The sequence below is a fragment of the Amblyraja radiata genome, chromosome 8 (assembly GCF_010909765.2).
Source record: "Amblyraja radiata isolate CabotCenter1 chromosome 8, sAmbRad1.1.pri, whole genome shotgun sequence".
Lineage (NCBI taxonomy): Eukaryota > Metazoa > Chordata > Chondrichthyes > Rajiformes > Rajidae > Amblyraja > Amblyraja radiata.
In genome coordinates, this window is record NC_045963.1 from 26,279,401 (window position 1) to 26,302,097 (window position 22,697).

At 44.4% G+C, this 22,697-nt stretch overlaps 1 protein-coding gene across 3 annotated transcripts in view; it reads right to left on the reverse strand.

Annotated features, from left to right (window-relative positions):
* Nucleotides 1-532: 532 nt before the first annotated feature.
* heatr1 (HEAT repeat containing 1) overlaps nt 533-22,697 on the reverse strand; it is a 95,281-nt gene continuing 73,116 nt past the window's right edge. For all 3 annotated transcript variants that reach the window (XM_033025455.1, XM_033025457.1, XM_033025456.1), the window contains exons 33-45: nt 22,205-22,257; nt 20,016-20,139; nt 16,041-16,184; nt 13,479-13,768; nt 12,723-12,873; nt 12,473-12,631; nt 10,947-11,081; nt 6,965-7,069; nt 6,705-6,873; nt 5,653-5,807; nt 4,954-5,112; nt 2,037-2,145; nt 533-1,305 (exon numbers count right to left, since the gene is read on the reverse strand). In XM_033025455.1, the coding sequence (XP_032881346.1) occupies nt 1,217-1,305; nt 2,037-2,145; nt 4,954-5,112; nt 5,653-5,807; nt 6,705-6,873; nt 6,965-7,069; nt 10,947-11,081; nt 12,473-12,631; nt 12,723-12,873; nt 13,479-13,768; nt 16,041-16,184; nt 20,016-20,139; nt 22,205-22,257 (1,842 nt within the window). In that variant the 3' untranslated portion in view covers nt 533-1,216. The remainder of the gene's footprint in view (nt 1,306-2,036; nt 2,146-4,953; nt 5,113-5,652; nt 5,808-6,704; nt 6,874-6,964; nt 7,070-10,946; nt 11,082-12,472; nt 12,632-12,722; nt 12,874-13,478; nt 13,769-16,040; nt 16,185-20,015; nt 20,140-22,204; nt 22,258-22,697) is intronic.

Below are 22,697 nucleotides of genomic sequence, written 5' to 3' on the forward strand. Positions count from 1 at the left end.
GGCAGCTCACCAGTAGAGTTGCTGCCTTATAGCGCCAGAGACCCAAGATCAATCCTGGCTCCGGATGCTGTCTGTACACTCTCCCTGTGACCTCGTGGGTTTTCTCTGGATGCTCTCATTTCCTCCCACACTCCAAAGATGTGCAGTTTTGTAGGTTAATTGGCTAATGTAAATTGTAAAATTGTCCCATGTGCAGGATAGTGCTAGTGTACGGCGTGATTGCTGATCGACATGGACTCTGTGGGCTGAGGGACTTGTTCCCACGCTGTATTTCTAAAGTAAAGAGAATGTGGAGGAGAACTGGTGTACAAAGAGGAAACCCAGTTTACAAAGTAGGGCGAATGCAAACTCCACAATCTTCTAAATACAACACAAATTTAGCCAGCCTGCTGCTGCCAAACGAGTTAGCCACAACCAGATTTGGACATTGATTGCTTTCATGAAAGGCATTGATAAATCAATTGGATAATTTGTTGCAGGTCATACACTGGCCATGACGCTATTTGAATGCAATGATAACAAGCATTGATAGGTGTTTTTAAACATTTATTAATACTGTTGGGTGAGAATAGACATGTGGAAGTGAGGACGCCGCCGCTGAGGGAAGGAACAAAGGAGGACCCGGCCTGGGGGGACTGCTATGAGAGGGGGACCTGGTGCGGGGCTACTTTGTAAGTGCACTTTATGGCTGACTTGGGTGTGCATGCAAAGCATTTCACTGTGACTTGTCACATGTGACAATAAAGTATTCAATTCAAAACAAGGAGCTAGAAAATTCAACATAATTGCAACAGGCTACAGAACTGCCTATTCAACATCCAATCTGAATGAAATCAGGGAAAAATCATCAGAAGATGGACACAAAATGCTAGAGTAACGCAGAGGATCAGGCTGCATCTCTGGAGAAAAGGAATGGGTGACGTTTCGAGTCGAGACCTTTCTTCAGACAACTATTCCTTTTTCTAGAGATGCTGCCAGATCTGCTGAGTTACTCCAGCACTTTATGTCTATCTTCGGTGTGAACGGGCATCTGCCTTCCCTTTCGACAATAAAAATCATCAGTGTTGGTTTGCACAAGGTAACATTCTGCAACTTCAGCATTAAGAGTAGGGCCAGTACTTTTAAATACCCGCGTAAATCATGTGATTCTTAATACAAAACTTTACACGTAAAAAATATTCATCATCTAATTATAAAACTTCCTACAACATGGGTTTCAGAAATAGCTCTGCAGTGGCTCTCCAAGAATGACTTCCAGCTGTTGGATCACTTTCTGACAGTGGTGCTCCACTTCCTCGCATTCATCTGCAACACAAAGCACACAATGTGGAACTCAAAACGCTCACTGAAATGGAACGAGTCAAAAATAAAGAGGCATGGTGTGCAAAAGCAGAGAAGGTATGCCTAGGTAGTAGAAAGCACTGGGGTGGCTATAACTAATGAACGGTGTTCATTTCTGGTTACCACACTTTCCGAAGCATGTAAATATTCCAGAGATGATGCAGAAAAGATTTCCTCGGTGGTTCCACAGCAAGAGGGATTTCAATGGTAAGAAACTAAGGAAGCCTGGGATTATTCTCCATGGACCAAAGGAGGCGTGGAGGAAATGTGATAGAAGTCACAGAGTCACTCAGCATGGAAACAGGCTGTTTGGCCCAACTCATCCAAGCCAACCACGATTTAAGCTCAGGGGCGGCACAGTTGCTGCCTTACAGCGTCATAGACCTGGGTTTGTCTGTACGGAGTTTGTACGTTCACCCTGTGACCGCGTGGATTTTCCCTGGGATCTCCACTTTCCTCCTACACTCCAAAGCCAAATAGGTTTGTACGTTAATTGGCTTGGGAACTTTGTAAATTGTCCCGAGTGTGTGTCGGATAGTGTTAGTGTGCGGGGATTATTGGCCGGTGTTGGAGTTGGTGAGCCTAAGGGCCTGTTTCTGTGCTGTATCTCTAAACTAAACTTATACTGAACAGAATTATGAAATTCTTATTACATATTAATATTTGCATTAAGATTTTAGTTCGTCAGTACTTACCTTCCAGCAGTTCTGCCAAGAAGGGGATGGTTTCAGGCAATAACATCATGTAGTTCTCCTTGAGTTTACCAGCCAATTCCAACAGCATAATGAGAGCAGAAAACCTCACCTGCACATTAAAAGCAATATTTTAACCCTTTCTACCATCAATGAGGTAAAACAAATACTAGCACCTTAAAACAGGAGGCTCAAACCACACATTGATGACCTAGGCTGTTTTGAAATGATGGATTTCCCCCAAAACTTAATTAATTAAATATCAATCTGGGAACAATGTCTGAGTTAGAGTTTAGTTCATTGTCACATGTACTGAGGTACAGTGAAAAGCTTTTGTTATGTGCTGTCCTGTCATCAACCGTCGTGCACAAATAAATAGATGTGTTTTCATGAAAATAGTAGTGTTTTCATGCCACTTGATCTACAACTATAGGCTGTGCACGTCATATGCAAGAAGAAGCGGAAAGACGATACGTAATTACAATCGAGCCATCCATAGTTTAGATACATGATAAAGGGAATAACGTTCAGTGCAAGATAAAATCCAGTAAAGTTCAATCAAAGATAGTCCAAGGGTCTCCAAAGGGATAGATAGCATAATGAGCATAATTATCATTATTCCTACGCAAGGATGACACGCAAATTTGTGAAGCGTTCCATATTTTTAAGGGGTCACAGTTTCAAAGGTATCAAAGGTATTTTATTGGTCACATTCACATACACCTAGGTGTAGTGAAGTGAAATGCTTCTTGCCATTTTGCAGCACATAAAGAAGGAATACAGACATAACATTAATAAGAGTTTTAAACATAAAGAACATCCCCCCACAATGGTTCCCATTATGAGGGAAGGCACAAAGTCCAGTCCCCAACCCCAGTTCACCCATAGTCGGGCCTATTGAGGCCTCCACAGTTGCCTCTACGGAGGCCCGATGTTCCAGGCCGTTCTCGCCGGGTGATGTTGCTCCGGCGTCGGGAGATTCCTCTCAGCGGCTTGGGAACCCTGGAATGGCCGCTTCCGTACTGGAGGCCGCGGCTTCCAAAGCCAACAAGGCCGCGCCGGTTGGAGCTCCACAACTGGCGATCTCATCTACAGATCCCAGGCTCCCGGTGTTAAGTCAGCGCCGCCGCCCGCAGCTGGTCGCTCCACAGTCCCGCAGCTCCGCGATGTTTTCCTCAGCGATCTTCAGCTCACCGGAGTTCCAGCACGGCGACCCGGGCAAGGCATCGCCCGCTCCGCGATAGCGCTCCAGCGCTGTGCCACCGCCGAAGCCAAGGTCCCCGACAGGAAACGCCGCTCCAGGCCCGCAGGTAGGCCGCGAGGACGGGTCGAAGCTGCAGCCCGGAGAAAAGCTGCCTCTCCGACCAGGTAGGGACCCTAAAAGGTAGTTTCCCCCTTCTCCCCCACATAAAAAAGTCTAGACCTCCAAACAAAACACTTAACTAACTAGAATAAAAAATAAAAAGATGAAGACAGACAGCTGCTGGCTGGGCAGCCGTGCACAGGACAGCGCCCCCTACAAGATAAGGATAAGAGGGAAGCTTTTTAGGACCGAGATGAGAAAATCATTTTTTACACAGAGAGTGGTGAACCTGTGGAATTCTCTGCCACAGAAGATAGTGGAGGCCAGTTCATTGGCTATATTTAAGAGGGAGTTAGATGTGGCCCTTGTGGCTAAAGGGATCAGGGGGTATGGAGAGAAGGCAGGTACGGGATACTGAGTTGGATGATCAGCCATGATCATATTGAATGGCGGTGCAGGCTCGAAGGGCCGAATGGCCTACTCCTGCACCCATTTTCTATAGTAGCTCAGGAAAACATCTCAATTATCTCAAATAAGTCAAATCCAGCATAGCTTAACTTCCCTGGCTTCTTCTGAAAGCAGAAACTGTATAAATGTGTGTGTTTCAGCAGCTCTTAATGCATTTACGATCAGCTATAATTGTAAAAGCATATGGACGGAGAGAGTAGAGGAAAAACAATCAACTGCATTGAGCATCGAAGTCTAACACAAACCAACTCATCAATACTCTTCCTCATATTAGGAAGGAAAGTTCCCAAACAGCAGCCTCGGGATTGCAAAGTAAAATGTTTACCTCCTGTTGTTCTTTTCATAAAATAGATTGTTTGCATAATTGTGAAATCTAAATCAGTAAATCTGGTCATTTCAGTATCAGCTTCAGAAACAACTGACTATAAAAGCTGCTGTAGTAAACCTAACTTGTTCACTGATGTCCTCACTAAAATGCTAGATAAAAGACTGCAGTTTTGGACGTTAATGCCTTTTACAGCAAGGAAGAAAGAGTAATAAAGAACAACCATATCCCAAGAATTTGAAAAAGCACCGCTAATTCCACATGCATTGAACCAGAGCCCTTATCCATCTTTGGGGTTCAGCATCCAAGTGGGAAATATGATCACCAGCAAACACTAACCGTATCGAAGTTGGTATTTGCAATGAAATATGATTAGCAGCAGATCATCCCCAAACGTTCTTTAAAACTTAAGTGGTATACTCAGCAAAATTTGATATTAATCGGGACGTGTGGCTGGGAATGGACAATAATGTTGGCAGATGATACCAAGCTCAAAAGCATGTACCACCAGATTCAATAACAGAGTTATCAGACCACTGAACGGACCACCCATAAGCCGATCTCCCAACCTGCCTCTTTGCAAACGTCACACTTTTTTTCCCCCTCTACAATTGTAATGCGATAACACTATATTCTGCACTCTAGTATTTTTCATTTTACACCACCTGTTGCACTTGTGAATGGCTTGGTTGTATTCATGTATAATATGATTTGACTGGACTAATAAACTAATAGCAATAATAATTACCAGATAATGTAAATAGCACAGATTAAGAGTGCCTTTTTGGAAACGGGAATCTTTGTTGTCAAATCCTGCTGCTTACCTTTGGTGAGCTGTGCCTTGTTTTAAGCAAGATTTGGTAATTCAGTGGCTTCCAGAAGGAATCATCGCCAATGGCAACAGAAAACTGAGCGATACATGGGATAAGATGTTTGGTCACTCTATCCTTGTACTCCTCCTCACCGCCAAGCATATTTTCCAGCTGCAAAGATTACAAAATGTCAGAATTTATTCGCAGTCTGCAATAGTTTCAAGCCATTATAAATAATTACAGTTCTGCTATATCGTGCGTTTCTGTATTGGACAAGGGACAATTAACAGATTAGGAAATACTGTTTGAATTACATGGATTGAATTAATTATAATGCAATTTCTAATCATGAACTGGGAAACCACATAAAGTTTACCTGACAAGTGGAAAAAGTGCTGTCTTGGAACAAAAAAAAGGACAAACAGTTTCCATGTAACCTCCCAAATCAAACGCTATTCTCTTAAGAGAACGATCACTACCTCCACTGCAGTTGGCCAGTGAAATTAGTAAGCAATCACTTCTATCGACAATTGCGCACCAATACTCGATTAAACATTATAATAGGAATACTTTACAACTGTGCACATCATTCTGCGTCAATAGTTGGGATAAAATAACCAAATAAAGTTGTTGCAAGATCATAATTGCATGTTTAATGAAGCTGGCAAATGAATGGAACTAGCTTTGACAGGCAGAATGAGAGTTACATACCTGATCCACCAAGGGCATCATGAGAGTATCAGTTCTTTCCTTGCTGACAAACTGCTGAGTGTCAAAGAGAAAGATTTTGTGCATGCAGTCAGTGACAAACTGAAGCAAGAGGCATGATTTTGTTGCGCTGTTGTCTGAGTCAAAGAAACTTTCATCTATTTTGGAAGAATAAAAGATGATTTATTAAACAGTGCAGTGTGCGAGTAATTCTGCAGTTACAGATTCGTAGAATCATACAGCACTGGAACAAGCCCTTCGGCCCAACTTGTACATATCGACATAGATGCCCATCTAAGCAAGTCCCATTTGCTTGTTTGGCCCATTTCCCTCCAAACCGTTGCCATCTATGTACCTGTCCAATTGTCTTTTAAATGCTGTTATATTATATGCCCAAACTCTCTCCTCTGGCAGATTGTTCTATACGCCTACTACCCTTTGAGTGAAAAAGTTGCTCCCCCAGGTTCCTATTAAATCTTGCCCGTCACCTTGAACCTATGGTTTTGATTCCCCAACCCAGGGTCAAAGTTGATCAAAAAGCGATCACCCCCATGCACTAACACTATCCTACTACACACACTGAGATTTTTTTTTTTTTAACAAAGCCAATTACCTACAAACCTGCACGCCTTTGGAATTCGAGAGGAAAACAGAGCACCTGAAGAAAACCCACGTGGTCATAGGGAAAACGTACAAACTCCGTAAAGACAGCACTCATAATCAGGATCAAACCCAGGTCTCTGGCGCTGTAAGGCAGCAATTCCACCGCTGCCCCGCCCCGATCTTATTAATTAAACTCAATCACACTAGACAAACATATTTGCCTGTGAACAAATAGGTGTTGTCAGACCTGTATGAAGAAGGGGCCCACCCTGAAACGTCACCTATCCATGTTCTCCGGAGATGCTGCCTGACCTGCTGAGTTACTCCAGCACAATGTGTCTTTTGCTGTCATTTATATTTTGATGACAATTTTCCCCTGAGATTAATGTTTCTGAAAGACCCTTACCACATATGGGGCTTGAATAATAAAGGTTAATCGACTTCAACTTTACCTGTCTTGGCTGTGTTGGTCTGGTTCAGAATTTCAGCGAAAGGCTTCACCAGCTGCCCAGCAAAAAGGGTGAATAAACCTTTCAGCTTGTCCGCAATGCTATCTGCTAAGCGGTAAAATGTAATCAATCGATCTGTAGGGAACCCCTCAGACTTGCTCCAGTCGAACAGCTGATTAGAAGCAAATCATATGTCGGTGGTTAAAAAAAATAATTTGCAGATATTCATCTGTGGAATTGTTTACAGAATATTATTGTCGTACCTTAAAGAACAAGGGTCTGAAAGTAACCTCCGAAAGTTTCATTATCATGCCAACGAGACAATTGATGACGTGACCCTCAATTTCACCTACTTTGTCCAGGTCATTCTACAGAAAGGAAGAAATAGAAGGAAAGTTGGCCTTGTATGTACATTTAAAATAGTAATAGAGGTGGTTCATGTAATGCACAATTATAGCCATGTATGTATGGATGTCTAAGTGCCTTTATCACTCTAATACCCAATAGGAGAATGGAATTACCCGTCATTCCAAAGAAGGGTCCCGTCCGAACCTGTCTACGTTCTCTTAAAATTAGTTTAGTGCTAAACCATTCAGCGGAAATACTATACACATTACAATCGAGCCATCCACAGTGCAGAGATACAGGATAAAAGGAATAACGTTTAATAGTAAGATAAAGTCCAGTAAAGTCTGATTAAAGATAGTCCGTGGGTCTGCAGTGAGGTAGATGGTAGCTCAGGACCACTCTTTAATTGTTGATCGGATGGTTCAGTTGCCTGATCACAACTGGGAAGAAACTGTTCCTCATTACCTCTGCCGTTGCACATCAGACAGGCCCCCTCACTGTCCATCTTCAAAACAAGTCTTAAAACACTTTTCTATTCCTTGGCTTTTGACCCTGCATGAGACTTTGCTCCTGTTTTAGTGTTTTTAATGTTTTTTATTGTTTTTACTCTCTTTTTTAATGTTTTTATTGTCTTGTAATAATTTTTTGTTCATGATTAGTCATGTACAGCACTTTGTTGCAACAGTGGTTGTTTTTAAAGTGCTCTATAAATAAAGTTATTATTATTATTATTATTATTAACAAATGGTTTCTCGGCAAACTTTGAGGTCTGGCCAGAAATGGCCATACAAACTCCTTAAAAACTATAAATTATGCCAAAAATTTAGGAGATGGCAGAACAGTCGTAGTAAAACAAAAGACTCACAAAAGCAGATTATATACCTGGGAATTGATTTGTCAAATTGAGGCTAAATGCGAATTAAATTGGTACATTTCAAAGTGCATGAAATGGCAAACAGATTTTCGTATGCAACAAGCAAATGCAACTGTTATTGTGCAGCAACATGCCACAATAGCAATGAGATTAATGACTTGATAATCAATTTTAATGGCCGCGATTGAGGAAAATTGATTAAAATGGCAGCAGGACCAAGATGTTAAATACCCATTGTGCAACAATGATTTATAGATGTCCGATGCACAGTCATTCAGCTCAATGCTTACAATGAGTCCGAGTTATCCATCGTCTTATTAGTCCTGGAGTGTCGTAGAACAGAAAGACCGAAACACATAGTTCCATGAAAGTGATGATACAGGTAGACAGGGTGGTGTAGAAGAAGTTTGGCATGCCTGTCTTTATCAGTGGGGGTACTGAGTACAGAAGCTGGGACGTTATGTTACAGCTGTACATAGTATGGGTATGACCCCATTTGGAGCATTGTATAGAGCTGTTACAGGGGCAGCACACGGCACCAGAAACCTGGTTTTGATCCTGACTAGAGGAGGGCCTTATCTATGCAGAGTTTGTACGCTCGCCCTGTGACCACGTGGGTTTCCTCAGGTGCTCCGGTTTCCTTCCACAATCCAAAGACAAGCAGGTTTGTAGGTTAATGGACATCTATAAATTGCCCCTAGTGTGTAGGATGTGGGATAACGTGATAACGAGTCTGCTGGTGATCAATGGTTGATTGATTGAAGGTAGCCGGTTCGAATCCCGCTTGGAGTGCATACTGTCGTTGTGTCCTTGGGCAAGACACTTCACCCACCTTTGCCTGTGTGTGAATGTGTGTGAGTGATTGGTGGTGGTCGGAGGGGCCGTAGGCGCAGAATGGCAGCCACGCTTCCGTCAGTCTGCCCCAGGGCAGCTGTGGCTACAGAAGTAGCTTACCACCACCGAGTGTGACTGAGGAGTGAATGAATAATGCGATGTAAAGCGCCTTGAGTATTAGAAAGGCGCTATATAAATCCCATCCATTATTATTATTATTAATGGTTGGCTTGCATTCGGTGGGCGAAGGGTCTGTTTCTACACTGTATCTCTAAACTAAACTACACAAATGGTGTCATTAAACAGGAAAGGGTGCTAAAAGAATTTACAAGGACTGGAACGACCAGTTATAAAGAGAGGCTGGATCCTGAAGCTGAAGAGTGGCCTTATAAAATCATGAGGGGCATAGATAAGGTGAACTACCAGTCTTTTCACCGGGGTGGGGGAGTTAAAATAACAGAGGACACAAGTTTGGACAAGTACATGGACAGGAAAAAATGTGATGGCTATGGGTCAGTCACAGGCATGTGGATGGCTCGGTTCAGCAACTTGGTTGGCATGGACAAGTGGGCCGTAGGGCCTGTTTCGGTGTAGAATTGTTCGATGACTCCTTAAAAAGTACAGGTGTCGGGGCTATGGGGAGAAGGCAGGAGAATGGGGTTGAGAGGAAAAGATAGATCAGTCATGATTGAATGGCAGAGTAGACGATCGGCCGAATAACCCAATTCTGCTCCTATAAACATGAAAATTGTATATTTTAAAACATATATCCAATTCCTTGAAAAGTGGTTTTGTGACATGCCCCCATCCACTTTATCAGATATCTCATGTCCTGAGGATCTCTTGTGTAAAAACAAAATCCTAAAACCCATTCTTCACATCTTAAATGTGCACCATCTTCATTTCGAAGATCAGTGGACCAAAGTTTGTCTCCGTGTCGGGTAAAACCACAACGTTAAAGTCTGGCGTAGCGCGGCAGTAGAACAGTCGTCGGGCCATGAGCAACCTGGCAGTCGCGTTGCTGAGAACTAAGAGGGACTCGGCGGGGAGCTGCTGAGAACAAAGGAGCCAGCGCTGGGGGTCTGCTGAGATCAAAGACGGACCTGGCAGGCTGCTGAATACAAAGAAGGACCCAGTGGATCGCTGAAAATAAAGAAGGACCCGACGAGTCGCCCGCAGCCACGTGCGTCGGCAGCCTGGTTCGCCACCATGAGAAGATAAAACTTTACTAAGAACATCTGGTCAAGAAGGCTCACCGGCGTCTCTTCTTCCTGAGGAGACTGAAGAAGGTCCATCTGTCTCCTCAGATTCTGGTGAACTTCTACCGCTGCACCATCGAGAGCATCCTTACCAACTGTATCACAGTATGGTATGGCAACTGCTCTGTCTCCGACCGGAAAGCACTGCAGAGGATGGTGAAAATTGCCCAACGCATCACCGGTACCTCGCTCCCCTCCATTGAGTCTGTCCAAAGCAAGTGTTGTCTGCGAAGGGCGCTCAGCATCGCCAAGAACTGCTCTCACCCCAACCATGGACTGTTTACCTCACCATCCGGGAGACGCTACAGGTCTCTCCGTTGCCGGACCAGCAGGTCCAGGAACAGCTTCTTCCCTGCGGCTGTCACACTACTCAACAATGTACCTCGGTGACTGCCAATCACCCCCCCCCCCCCCGACACTCCTCCCACAGGAAAAATACTATGACTGTATGCATGTAAATAGATTTATTTATTGAAATCATATTCTATGTCGCTCTTCCAGGGAGATGCTAACTGCATTTCATTGTCTCTGTACTGTACACTGACAATGACAATTAAAGTTGAATCTGAATCTGATTTGCAACTGTTGGCTTCAGCAACGTGGTGACTCTTTGTGTACTGCCAAGGTGAAGTCTGCTGTATGATTTTACTGGGGTGTATGCAAAAACTAGGAATTTCACTGTACCTGGGTACATGTGACAATAAAGTATCCTTGGACATTGGATAGGGTTTGATCATGACTACCAGGCACCAAGGGTTGCTCCCAAACTAGCAGATGTACAATTCCCAGTAGGTTAACAAAAAGTTTGAATTATGCCAAGTGGTACGTGAGCTGCTTTTCCTCAAATTCAAAAAGTTCCATTCAGATATTAATTTGAATTGTTGTAAACCATGTAATCTTGAAAATAAGGTGTTATTCTGTGTGTCTTACCTCCAAGTGGCCAGCTCTGAAATCCAGAGCTTTCAGGAAGAATGATGTGAGTTCAGATTGATGGGAAGTCAATTGTTCCTTTTCCATGTGACAAATGTGTTCCTTTAGGATGTCGAGAAGTGGCCCCAGGCAACTCTGGAGAAGACACCAACATGTCATAGACTACTTCTGTTTACACTTAAAATACAGCATCAATTGAATCTTTTAAATCGTCTCATTGCTGCATGAAATCATGTGGGTTTAGTTTAGTTTAGTGTAGAGATGCAGTGCGGAAACAGGCCCTTTGGCCCACCGAGTCCGCACTAACCAGCGATCCCTGCACATCAACACTATCCTACACACACTCGGGACAATTTACCTCTTTGGAGTGGAGTGTGGGAGGAAACAGGAGCACCCAGAGAAAACCCACGGGGTCGCAGGGAGAACATGCAAACTCCACACAGACAATACCCGCAGTCAGGATCTAACCCGCATCTCTGGCACTGTAAGGAAACAACTCTTACAGCGGCCACAGCGCCAGTGACCCGGGCTCGATCCTGACCACAAGTGCTGTCTGTGTAGAGTTTGCAAGTTCTCTCTGTCACCGCGTGGGTTTCACCTGGGTGCCCTCCCACATCTTATATAAGGTAGACAAAAATGATGGGGAAAATCAGCGGGTGAGGCAGCCACTATGGAGCGAAGGAATTAGGCAACATTTCGGGCCTAAACTCTTCATCAGCCCGAAACGTTGCCTATTTCCTTCACTCCATTGATGCTGCCTCACCCACTGAATTTCTCCAGCATTTTTGTCCACCTTCGATTTTCCAGCATCTGCAGTTCCTTCTTAAACATTATATATGTGCGAGTTTTGTAGGTTGATTGGCCTCTGAAAATTATTCCTCGGGTGTAGGGAGTGGAAGCGAAGTGAGATAACATAGAACTAGGGTGAACGGGCAATCAATGGTCAGCGTGGACTCGGTGGGCTGAAGGACCTGTTTCCGTGCAGTATTTTTCAATTAATGAATCAACCAACAATAAAAAGCTGCCATCTGTGCCTGACTGCGGCTTTCTGTGGCTTCTACTTTGCCCTGTTAAACATTAAACCCTCTAGTGCAGCAAAAGGCAATGATAAAGTCACAGCTGCTGCCAAAAAAATTAGGATTATGCAAAAAAAAAGACAAAGGAATATTCACTATTCATAAGCTTTTGAAAACATTTAGAAACCCACTCAAAACAAGCTCAATGATAGTTCATGAGTAATAAATGTTTATGATGGTAATAAATATGTTTATGATATATAAAATATATATAAATAATGCTAGATTTTTTTAATATACTGTTAGATATTTCTCAGCTATCATTTAAAATACTCATTTTAACAAAAGCTGTACAAGCAATGGCTGAGTGGCTAAACTATCAAGCTAACGATAACCGAGAGGTTTTAATATTCAAAGCAGAAAGTGTTTACAGGTTTAGAAATGTTGCTTCACTTCCAACAAATAGAGAATGGAAATAAAGCAGAAATCTCGACAGAGATAAATACTCACCTCCTTGGTGTCAGCAAGTTTATCGTAACACTTGCTAATTGATGGCAACAGAACCCGAGAAGCAAGCTTCGTAGCCAATGTAGTTCGAAGTGATGTTAAACGCAGATCAAGCTGTGATGAGTGGTTTCCCTTTGCAGCAATGTTGGTCAACTGGGTGATCTACAAGGAAGTATCATTGCATGGTTATTTAAACTTCAAGATAAGATGCTTTCTTTGGTATAATGTGACAGGAGATAGCTGTTGAGCTTACCTGTATTAGAACGTCTAGTAGGTAAGGGCTGATGAAGTGCGACAGTGTTTCTGCGACCCTCTGCAATGCTGTAACGGCACTGAGTAAATAAATCTCGTTGGACAGCAGAGATTTCTGCTTTTTCAAAGTCTTCAGAAGTCCTGGCATCAGCCTGTACAAAATAAATTCATTCTCATGAAGGTTTAGCATTTATAATGCATGGTGATCTATAAACAAGATCAATTGAGCAACTACAACTCACTGAAAGGGCAACATGGGAAACAAGGTGGGAATGCGTGGGATATGAAGGGAGATGCATCTACACTGTTAACCATATTGTATAACCATACTAGAACATAGAACAGTACAGCACAGGAACTTCGACACAATGCCTGTTTCCATACTATATCTCTAAACTAAACATAGTACAAATTTTCTGTGTTGACAAGGCAACATCTGCTGTGACTTATCTAGCACCATGCCACAAGAAATTAGTGACATTCTTTAGTCAGAGGATGGTGACTATTGCCAAATGGAGGTCAAGTCATGGGTATTTTTACGGTGCAAATTGTAAGGGTGTCAGGGGCTATGGGGAGAAAGCAGGAGAATGGGGTTGAGAGGGAAAGATATATCAGCCATGATTGAATGGCGGAGTAGACTTGATGGGCCGAATGACCCAATTCTGCTCCGAGAACTTATGAAATACAAGATTTCAGGATACGTTAATGACAATAGCTCTGAAGAGTGGTCATTATGAATATTGAGTTACTTTCACACCTGGGAAGCTGAGGTATTGCCAGTGCCTTGAGCGCAGTGGTAACTTCAGCAATACAAAGTAGAGCATTGCCCATCAGATTCCTTTCCTCCTCTCCACCATCCACTGCTATTAGGTCCACGGTAGTCACCAGCACAGGAACAAAGAAATCCTGGTGACCTGCACCAAAACACCTGCACAAGAGTTTCAGGCTGAAGAGGGCTGTCTGGCGGTTAATGGCTTGTTCCACTTCTATTTCCTTACAGCAGACAATATTCAGAAGCTGCTCGATTAGGCTCAGAAGCAACTTCACCTGGTGAGAAACCGGATTTAAGAAATTATTTCACATAAATGAACATGCAAAGGGATTTAAAAAAATTAAGAGTTAGTTGTATAAATATTGTCAATAGAAAGTCTGATAAGGTAAGCTTGAGAAATAACATCTCATTTTCCAATTGGGGACAGGACAGACAGGATGGGTGACATTTCAGGTCGGGACCCTTTTTCAGAACCAACTCAAAAGCGTCACCTATCCATGTTCTCCAGAGATGCTGCCTGACCCGTTGAGTTACTCCAGCACTTTGTGTCCATTTTGGAAACCAGCATCATATTCTCACACTTGTTTCTACACTTTGAGATTATGCAGTCTGCATGCAAGAAATATGAACTGACCATTCCTCTCCCACAGTGATACTGGGAACTGTAGAGGAATACACAGCAAATCAATCAACAACTGGAGAAAAGCAGGACTCTCATTCAGATGCTGAATGTCCTGATGTGTGTATTTGTGTCTTTCATATTGCACCAATGTGCACACTCCTGGGTCTTTCATATTTTCTCTGAATATACTTAGACTTAATTTTCATTTATTCACAGGTTTATCAATTCCACAACGGATTTGTTTGATTGTAACAAACAATTTAGCTCACACAGAAATTGTGTGTTTTTTTTTTGTTGAAAGATTGTCTTTGACTCCAGGATGTTTATGCCTGCAGCTTGAAAAGGATGAGCTGTCTGCATTTGGCTGTTTAAATTCGGCTGACCTGATTCAGCATCACAGGACAATGTGACACGGATCGATTTCAAGGTTTTACTGTGACTGCGCAACAGGAGACTATTCATATCCTGAAGATTTTTGCTGTATCTCCGTCAGGACCCATGCAATAATAAACACTGTGAAAAAGATGTTAGCTTACTCCCATTATCCAATAGTTTTCCTGCATCCCTGTATTTTTTTCCTTTTTATTTAGTTAGACTTTAGAGATACAGTGCGCTTGATCTCGCCGATATTTCCCCAGGTACCTTTCCCTGCAACCCCAGAAGATGAATGAATACCTGTCCCTATACCTCCTCCCCCGACAGTCCTTTCAGGTGAGGCAGAGGTTCACTTGCACCTCCTCCAACCTCACCTCTGTATCCGCTATTCCAGGTGTGGACTCTGATTATATCAGTGAGACCAAGTGCAGACTCAGCCACTCAGTCCACCTTGGCCAACGCGATCTCCCGGTTGCTAAACACCTTAACTCTCCTTCCCATTCCCACACTGACCTTTCTGTCCTGGGCCTCCTCCATTGTCAGAGTGTGGTCAAACGTAAATTGGAGGAACAGCATTTTATATTTTGCTTGGGCAGCTTACAACCCAGCTGTATGAATATTGACTTCTCTAACTTCAAGTAACCCTTGCACCCCCTCTCTCTCCGTCCCTCCCCCACCCTAGTCGTCGTGTTAGTTTTACTGTCATCCTGTTGTTCCTCTGTCTGTATAGTCGTCATCACCTATCCCACAGCCAACAATGGCCTATTATGTGCCCCACATTTCCTTCATTAACGTTGCTTTTTGCATATCTTCAATTCATTTCTCCTAAGCACCGTCCATATCTCTCATTCCTCTTTCCCCCGACTCTCAGTCTGAAGAAGGGCCTCGACTAGAAACATCACATATTCCTTTTCTCCAGATATGCTTCCTGACACGCTGAGTTACTACAGCATTTTGTGTCTGTCTTGACTGGAGGAAAGGTTGAGCTACAGTCATAGAGTAATACAGCATGGAAACAGGCCCTTGGACCAATTTGCCCACATTGACCAACATGTCCCATCTACACTAATTCCACCTGCCTGTGTTTGCCTATACCCCTCCAAACCTATCCTATCAATGTACCTGTCCAAATGTTTCTGAAACATTATGATAGTATCTGATGCCTCAACCACCACCTCCAGCATCTCATTCCTTACGAGTTTCACACTTTTGTGTGAAAAAGTTAGCCCTCAGTTTCCTATTAAATCTTTCTTCCCTCACTTTAAACTTACATTGAAGGGGTTCTCGATTCCCCTGCTCTGGACAAGAGAATCTGTGCGCTTACCCAACCTATTCTTCTCATGATTTTGCACACTTCTATAAGATCACCCCTCATCCTCATCCTCTCCAAGGAATAGAGTACTAGCCTGCTCAACCTTTCCCTATAGCTCAGGACCTCGAGTCCTGGCAAATCAACAAATCATCTTCTCAAATCAAAAGCAGCACTTCACGTTATATGGACTGCCTGCTTAAACATAAAACTCTGCATATTAACAAAATGAAAACCTTACCTGATTTTCCTGCCACGTTGCTTTGTGCTGCTGGAGCTTATTATTGAGAAGGTCCATGGCTTTACGTCTAACAGAGGGCAAGTGGTTACTCATCAGTCCTCGTATCACTGGAATGAACGTTTCAGTGGGGAGCAACGCATTCACCTGTATCAAGGGAAGAAGGGATCCTTAGTTGCGACCAAATCAGAATTGTTACTCTAGCTCAAGCCACTCAATCATCAACGTGCTGCACAGAATGTAGCTGGCGACCTATTTGTGTGAGGCTGGCCAAGACAGGCTGAATATCAGTCAGGACAAGAGAAACTTCCTTTCCTTAGAGATGACAACAAATTCTGGAGAAACTCAGTGGGTCAGGCATCATCCCTGGAGCACATGGATAGGCAATGTTTTGGGTCGGGACCCTTATTCAGACTTTCCTTGGAATAGTGTTATTGGACTCTTATGTCCACTTGAGAATTTGGGTTTATTATCTCAGGCAAGGGATGGGCATATCTGAAAGTACAGCACTGTTCAGGTTAGAGCTGGGATTCTTAAGAATCATTCTTGATATGAGGTAGAGTAGAGGAATAATGTGTAGTCATGTGACTTTGTGCTTGATCAGACCACATGGAATAGATTTTAGACTTCAGGATTGAGAGATCATTGACATATGAAGAACCAATGAGCAGATTGGAACAATATTTAGTTTGATTTAGAGATACAGCATTGAAACAGGCTTTGTCCCACCAAGTTGACGCTGACCATTCACATTATTATCCCATTTTCTCAACCACTCCCTACACGGTATGGGAACATTTACAGAGGCCAATTAACCTATAAAACCCGCACGTCTTTGGGGTGTGGTGGGTAACTGGAGCACCTGGAGGAAACCCATACTGTCACTGGAAGAAAGTGCAAACCCCACGCAGCCAGCATCCAAGGTCAGCATTGAAGCCGGGTCTCTGGCGCTGTGAGGCAGCAGCTCTACCAGTTGTACCACCGTGTTGCCCATATTATCTGAAGTCAGAATAATGTATGGTAATCTGACTGAAATATAACATCACGAGAAGTTGCAACCTTTACGTAGAGGAACCAAGCTATGAGGATCAGTCAAGAAACTGGGAAGAAGGCCAAGTGTACAGGCAAGCATCGTATGAAATATTGTACTAGACCCAAGCATTCATTAAAATCTTCTTCTTGTCTCCTTTGGTCCCCATTTGACTCCTTTTCATCACTAGCCTCTGTCGACCCATCTGCCACTCAAAATCCCCCCTCAGCTGTATCCAATTATCACTTGCCATTGTCCCGCCCCCAAGATAGACACAAAATGCTAGAATAACTCAGCGGGTCAGGCAGCATTTCTGGAGAAAAGGAACAGGGTGATCTTTCGGGTCGAGACCCTCTTCGGACTGAGAGCCAGGGGAGAGGGAAACTAGAGGTATGAAAAAGTATAAAGAACAAATGAATGAAAGGTATGAAAAGAACAAATCAAAGGCAGCAATGATGATCAAGGAAAGGTGGAGCCCACAATGGTCCATTGTTAGTTGTGTAAAAGGTGATAACGAGTGGATCCAAACAGTGAAACTATGCAGGACGGCAGTGAATCTAATAGGACTAGGGTGGGGGAAGATACGTGGAGAGAGGGAATGCAAGGATTACTTGAATTTAGAAAAATCTATATTTTACTAGACCAAGTGCAGACCCGTTGGGTCTGTTCCCCCAACGTGCGGTTGGGGGGGGGGGGGGGGGGGAGGCGGCATGCAGCGTCACACACACTAACTATCCCCCCCCCGCGCACTCACGCGAATTACCCCCTTGATATTATATTAATAGTATTAATTTGCTCCTTTTACCCCATAACCACCTTATCTACTGACGCATAGCCCCCAACTTGCAGTCACATCTAGAGAGGGGGGGGGGGGGGGGTAGAGAGTGAGGGCAGAGAGAGAAGGGGCAGAGACAGAGAGAGAGACAGAGACACAGAGAGAGGGGCAAGAGGGATAGGGGGTGGAGAGGAGGATAAGAGGGAGGGTGGGTGAGGGGGGAAAGGTGGGGGAGGAGGGGAAGAGAGAGAGAGGGTGAGAGTGAGGGGGAGAGAGACGGGGTGCTGAGAGGGGGTTGAGGTGGAGGGAAGAGGGTAGGGGGTGTGGAGGGGAGGGGGTTTAGGGGAGGGATGGAGGGTGGGGATGGCGGGGAGAGAGGGGGGAGAGAAGGGGGGAGAGAAGGGAGGAGAGAAGGGAGGAGAGAGGGAGGAGAGAGGGAGGAGAGAGGGGAAAGAGGGGGAGAGAGAGGGTGTGCTGAGAGGGGAGGGGGAGAGGTGGGGAGCAGGGAGGGTGGAGGGAGGGAGGTAGGGGTGTGTGGGGGGAGGGGATTTAGGGGAGGAATGGTGGGGGAGGGGATGGAGGGGAGAAAAAGAGTGGAGAGAGAGAGAGGGGAGGGGGGGGAGAGGAGAGGGGGGGGAAAGGAGAGGGGGGAGGAGGAGAGGGGGGGGAGGAGGAGAGGGGGTAGGAGAGGGGGTAGGATGAGGGGGGGAGGAGTGGGGGGGAGAGGAGGGGGGAGAGGAGGGGTGAGGTGGGGAGAGGAGCGGAGAGGGGTGGAGAGGAGAGGGGGGAGGAGAGGAAAGTGGGGGGGGAGGAGAGGGGGGAGGAGAGGGGGGGAGACGAGGGGGGTGAGGAGGAGGGGGGGAGGAGAGGGGGGGGAGAGGAGGAGGGTGGGAGAGGAGAGGGAGGGAAGATGGAGAGGGGGAGGGGAAGCGGAGAGGGGGGGAAGAGGAGAGGGGGGGTGGTAGGAGAGGGGGGTAGGAGGTGGGGGTAGGAGTGGGGGGTAGGAGTGGGCGTGGGAGAGGAGGGGTGAGGATCGAGGGGGGAGGAGAGGAAAGGGGGGGAGGATGCGGAAAGGGGAGGAGAGGAAAGGGGGAGGAGAGGAGGAGGGGTGGGAGAGGAGAGGGGGGGAGGATGAGGAGGAGGGGGGGGAGAGGAGGAGGGGTGGGAGAGGAGGGGGGAGAGGCGAGGGGGGAGAGGAGAGGGGGGAAGAGGAGAGGGGGGAAGAGGAGAGGGGGGGGGGAGAGGAGAGGGGGGGAATGAGGAGAGGGGGGGAAGAGGAGAGGGGGGGAGAGGAGAGGGGGGAAGAGGAGAGGGGGGGGAGAGGAGAGGAGAGGAGAGGGGGGGGGGAGAGGAGAGGGGGGGGGGGAGAGGAGAGGGGGGGGGGGAGAGGAAGACGGGGGGGGGAGAGGAAAGGGGGAGGGTAGAACCTAAAAAACATTTTAGAACCAAAAAAGACACATTCTGCAAGCATTGTAGAACCAAAAGTGACACTTTTTGCAAACATTTTAGAACCAATAAACACTTTTTTGCAAACATTTTAGAACCAATAGACACATTCTGCAAGCGTTTTAGAACCACTAAGGACAGTTACATTTGAGTAGACATGTGTTCAGTGTTATTCACAGCTCAGAGAAACGTGACCCTCTGCCTTCCTCCAGCTTGCAGACACTGATTGAGGCACACCACTTCCTGGTTTTATAGTCCCTCCCCCCTGCCACCAGCAGGGGCAGCAGAGAGAATGGGGAATTTTGTAAAATCATTAATATCTCTGTCATTTTTCATCGACGGGAAAAATCCTCGGCACACATACGGCGGAGGGGGGCTCTGAGCAAGGTGGCCAAAAATGACGGCCATAGGTGGCGGCGTTCTCTCGGAAATCGCAGCACAGATGGCCAAAACCGGTCAAGAACAGACTTTTAGTAATATAGATGTGTCTATCTTTGGTGTAAACCAGCATCTGCAGTACCTACCTACACATTTTGTCCAGCCCCCACCTCTTTTCCCACTTTCTCTTCACCCCCCTCATAAAATCAGTCTGTAGAAGGGTCCTGTCCATGTCCTCCACAGATGCTGCCTGACCTACTGAGGTACTCCAGTATTATTAAGTTGTGTTCTACAATAGACTATTGAAAAAGTCTGCAAGTCAGCACATCTGAATTTAAAGGTAACCTACTTTATCCAGAACATCGTATGACCGGTTGAGTAGAGCTCTCCAGAATTTAGCCGTTGGATTATCTGCATTCTCCTCCACACTGTGGGCGACCACATTAATGTAGCACAGAATCTCCTCCAGTAAACTAGGGAAACAAAGCAGATACATTGCACTTAGGAACACCAGAAAATAACACAGGTTTAGTTGCATCTTGATGATTATCCCTCATGGTTTACACTTCAAAAATTGTACATCATGTATTGCTAGTCCCATGGGAATGAGCACACGATATCCTACTTCTGCACTGAGATTCCTGCATTATTTACCTTCGATAGATACTTTCTTTGGCAGGATGCAGTGTCAATGTTATCCCAGCCTGAATGAAGGTGATTAGGCATTTCCCTTGTCAATCGAGCTTCGTGATCACTTCTATAAACAGCTGAGATGGATCTCGTACAATTTAATGAATAACAGCCTGAAAATCCTTGTACTGCTTCCAATGAACTAATATCCCTCTTTAAATCAGGACCCAACACTGTACATAGCAACTCAGATGCAGTCTCACCAGTGCCATTCTTATTTACATAACGTACCTTCAATTAAAAAAGATTTACACAGATTTAGTATTCTCTTGACTAAAAATCTTGGCAACTGGTAAGAAATTTGTGGCAACCAATGGATTAGATACCAACCACCCCTGAACAGAATCAGTGTTTTCGGTTCAAATGAACATTCGGAGGATGCCACGTACAAGAATAAGTAATGATCTTCAAAGTGAACACATCTGGGCAGCACAGTCGGCAGCGGTAGGATTGCTGCCTTACAGCGCCAGAGACCTGGATTCGATCCCGACTACGATTGCTGTCTGTATGGAGTTTGTATGTTCTCCCTGTGACCGCGTGGGTTTTCTCCGGGTGGTCCAGTATCCTCCCACATTTCAAAGACGTACAAGTTTGTAGGTTAATTGGCTTAAGTAAAAATCGTCAATTGTCCCTCGTGTGTAGGATAGTGCTAGTGCATGAGGTTATCACTGGTCAGCGTGGGCTCGGTGGGCCGAAGAGCTTGTTTCTGGGTTGTATCTCTAAGGTCTAAAGATTTCTAGGGTGTCTTTGCAATTACGTGCATGAATAAAACAAAGTACCTTTTACCAGCTGTCAGGGCGGCGGTTCCAATATGTCCAAATTTAGCATAATAATATATTTGAGTCTCAGACATGTTTACATTGCATTATTCTGCTATTTGATTCAAGCTTTCTATAATCACATGCGTATATTATTGTTGATGATTAATGGATTGAGCTCAGACTTCAGTCTGTTTATAATCTTGTTTGCAGGGTGTGTGTGTGTGTGTGTGTAGCGAACAATGCCAATAGGCTGAAGATAGATACAAAGTGCTGAAGTAACTCAGCAGGACAGGCAGCATCTCTGGAGAAAAAGGATAGGCGACATTTAGGGTCAGAAGAAGCATCCTGACCTGAAACGTCACTAATCCTTATCCTCCAGAGATGTTGCCTGACCCACTGAGTTACTCCAGCACTTTGTGTCTATCTTAGGTATAAACTAGCATCTGCAGTTTGTTGTTTCTACAATTTGGCTGACTGCCAATAGGCCTGACAACTCATTGAAATAGGAAGATGGAGAGCCAACCTGCTTAAATTTCATGTTCAATTGCAGCAGTAAAATAAACATACGGTTTGTGACCAGCAGGTCGCATGATCTACTGGGAGAAATGCAAGTGGGAATTACATGACCGACTTGTGATGAAGCCCAAGCAAGCACTGGCCTGTTTCAATGTTCCACCATCCAAAAGCTAACAGCGGTCAGACTGGTCAGCCATACTAAGCATGCATACTATACTATTTCCCTGATTTACAAGCAGGACATTGAAAGCAAGTGGTGAAGTTTGAGTGTAACATTTGTAACAATGTGGACATTCATTTCAGAGTGCAAACTAAAATACTCAAATCAGGCTTGATTATATTGAATTGCTAACAGAATGCTCATCTAATAAGTACATGAGAACAAGTGTAAAAGTCTTGATATCCAACTCGGGTTACTAGGTGCTGTTGGTGATTTTGCAAATATTGAGCAGTCGAAGCAAATCAGTTAATTTCAGACAAAGAAATTGAGAGCATCACTGAATCTAGTAAAATATCTAAGCCAGACCATTCATTTTTATCTGTTCCCAAAAATTGCAAAAGAATTGGCTACCTTTGTTGAAGCATCTGCAGTGACTCTTCTTCAGAGGTATTACAATCTGCAACCTGATATAAAAGGTGATAGTGAGCATACGTAACATTTGTTAACAGGATTTTCCTAGAACCACACTTGCATTGAATCCACAATACAAACAGCTATTCGACAAATTGGTCAATGCGGCATTTAAATTCTCCATAATTTGTTTTTCAATCCATTCTTTTCCCTCATTGCCCTCCCACCTCCATTCCTACCTTTCTCATACACTGAAATCAAGCCACATTCCTACAGTGTAAATTTTATTGTAATATTTTTTCACGAGCACCATCATACTGCAGGAATTTGGTTTGACTTATTTCTTTTATGGACTATTATCCTTAATAGATCAGATTGACAGCATTTTTTTTTTTTTAAATTAGCTAAATATTCTGTACCTGAATAAGTGACCTTGATACAAATTCCCTTGGAATAAAAGCAGACATGCCTTGAAACAGAAATGTAGACCCGA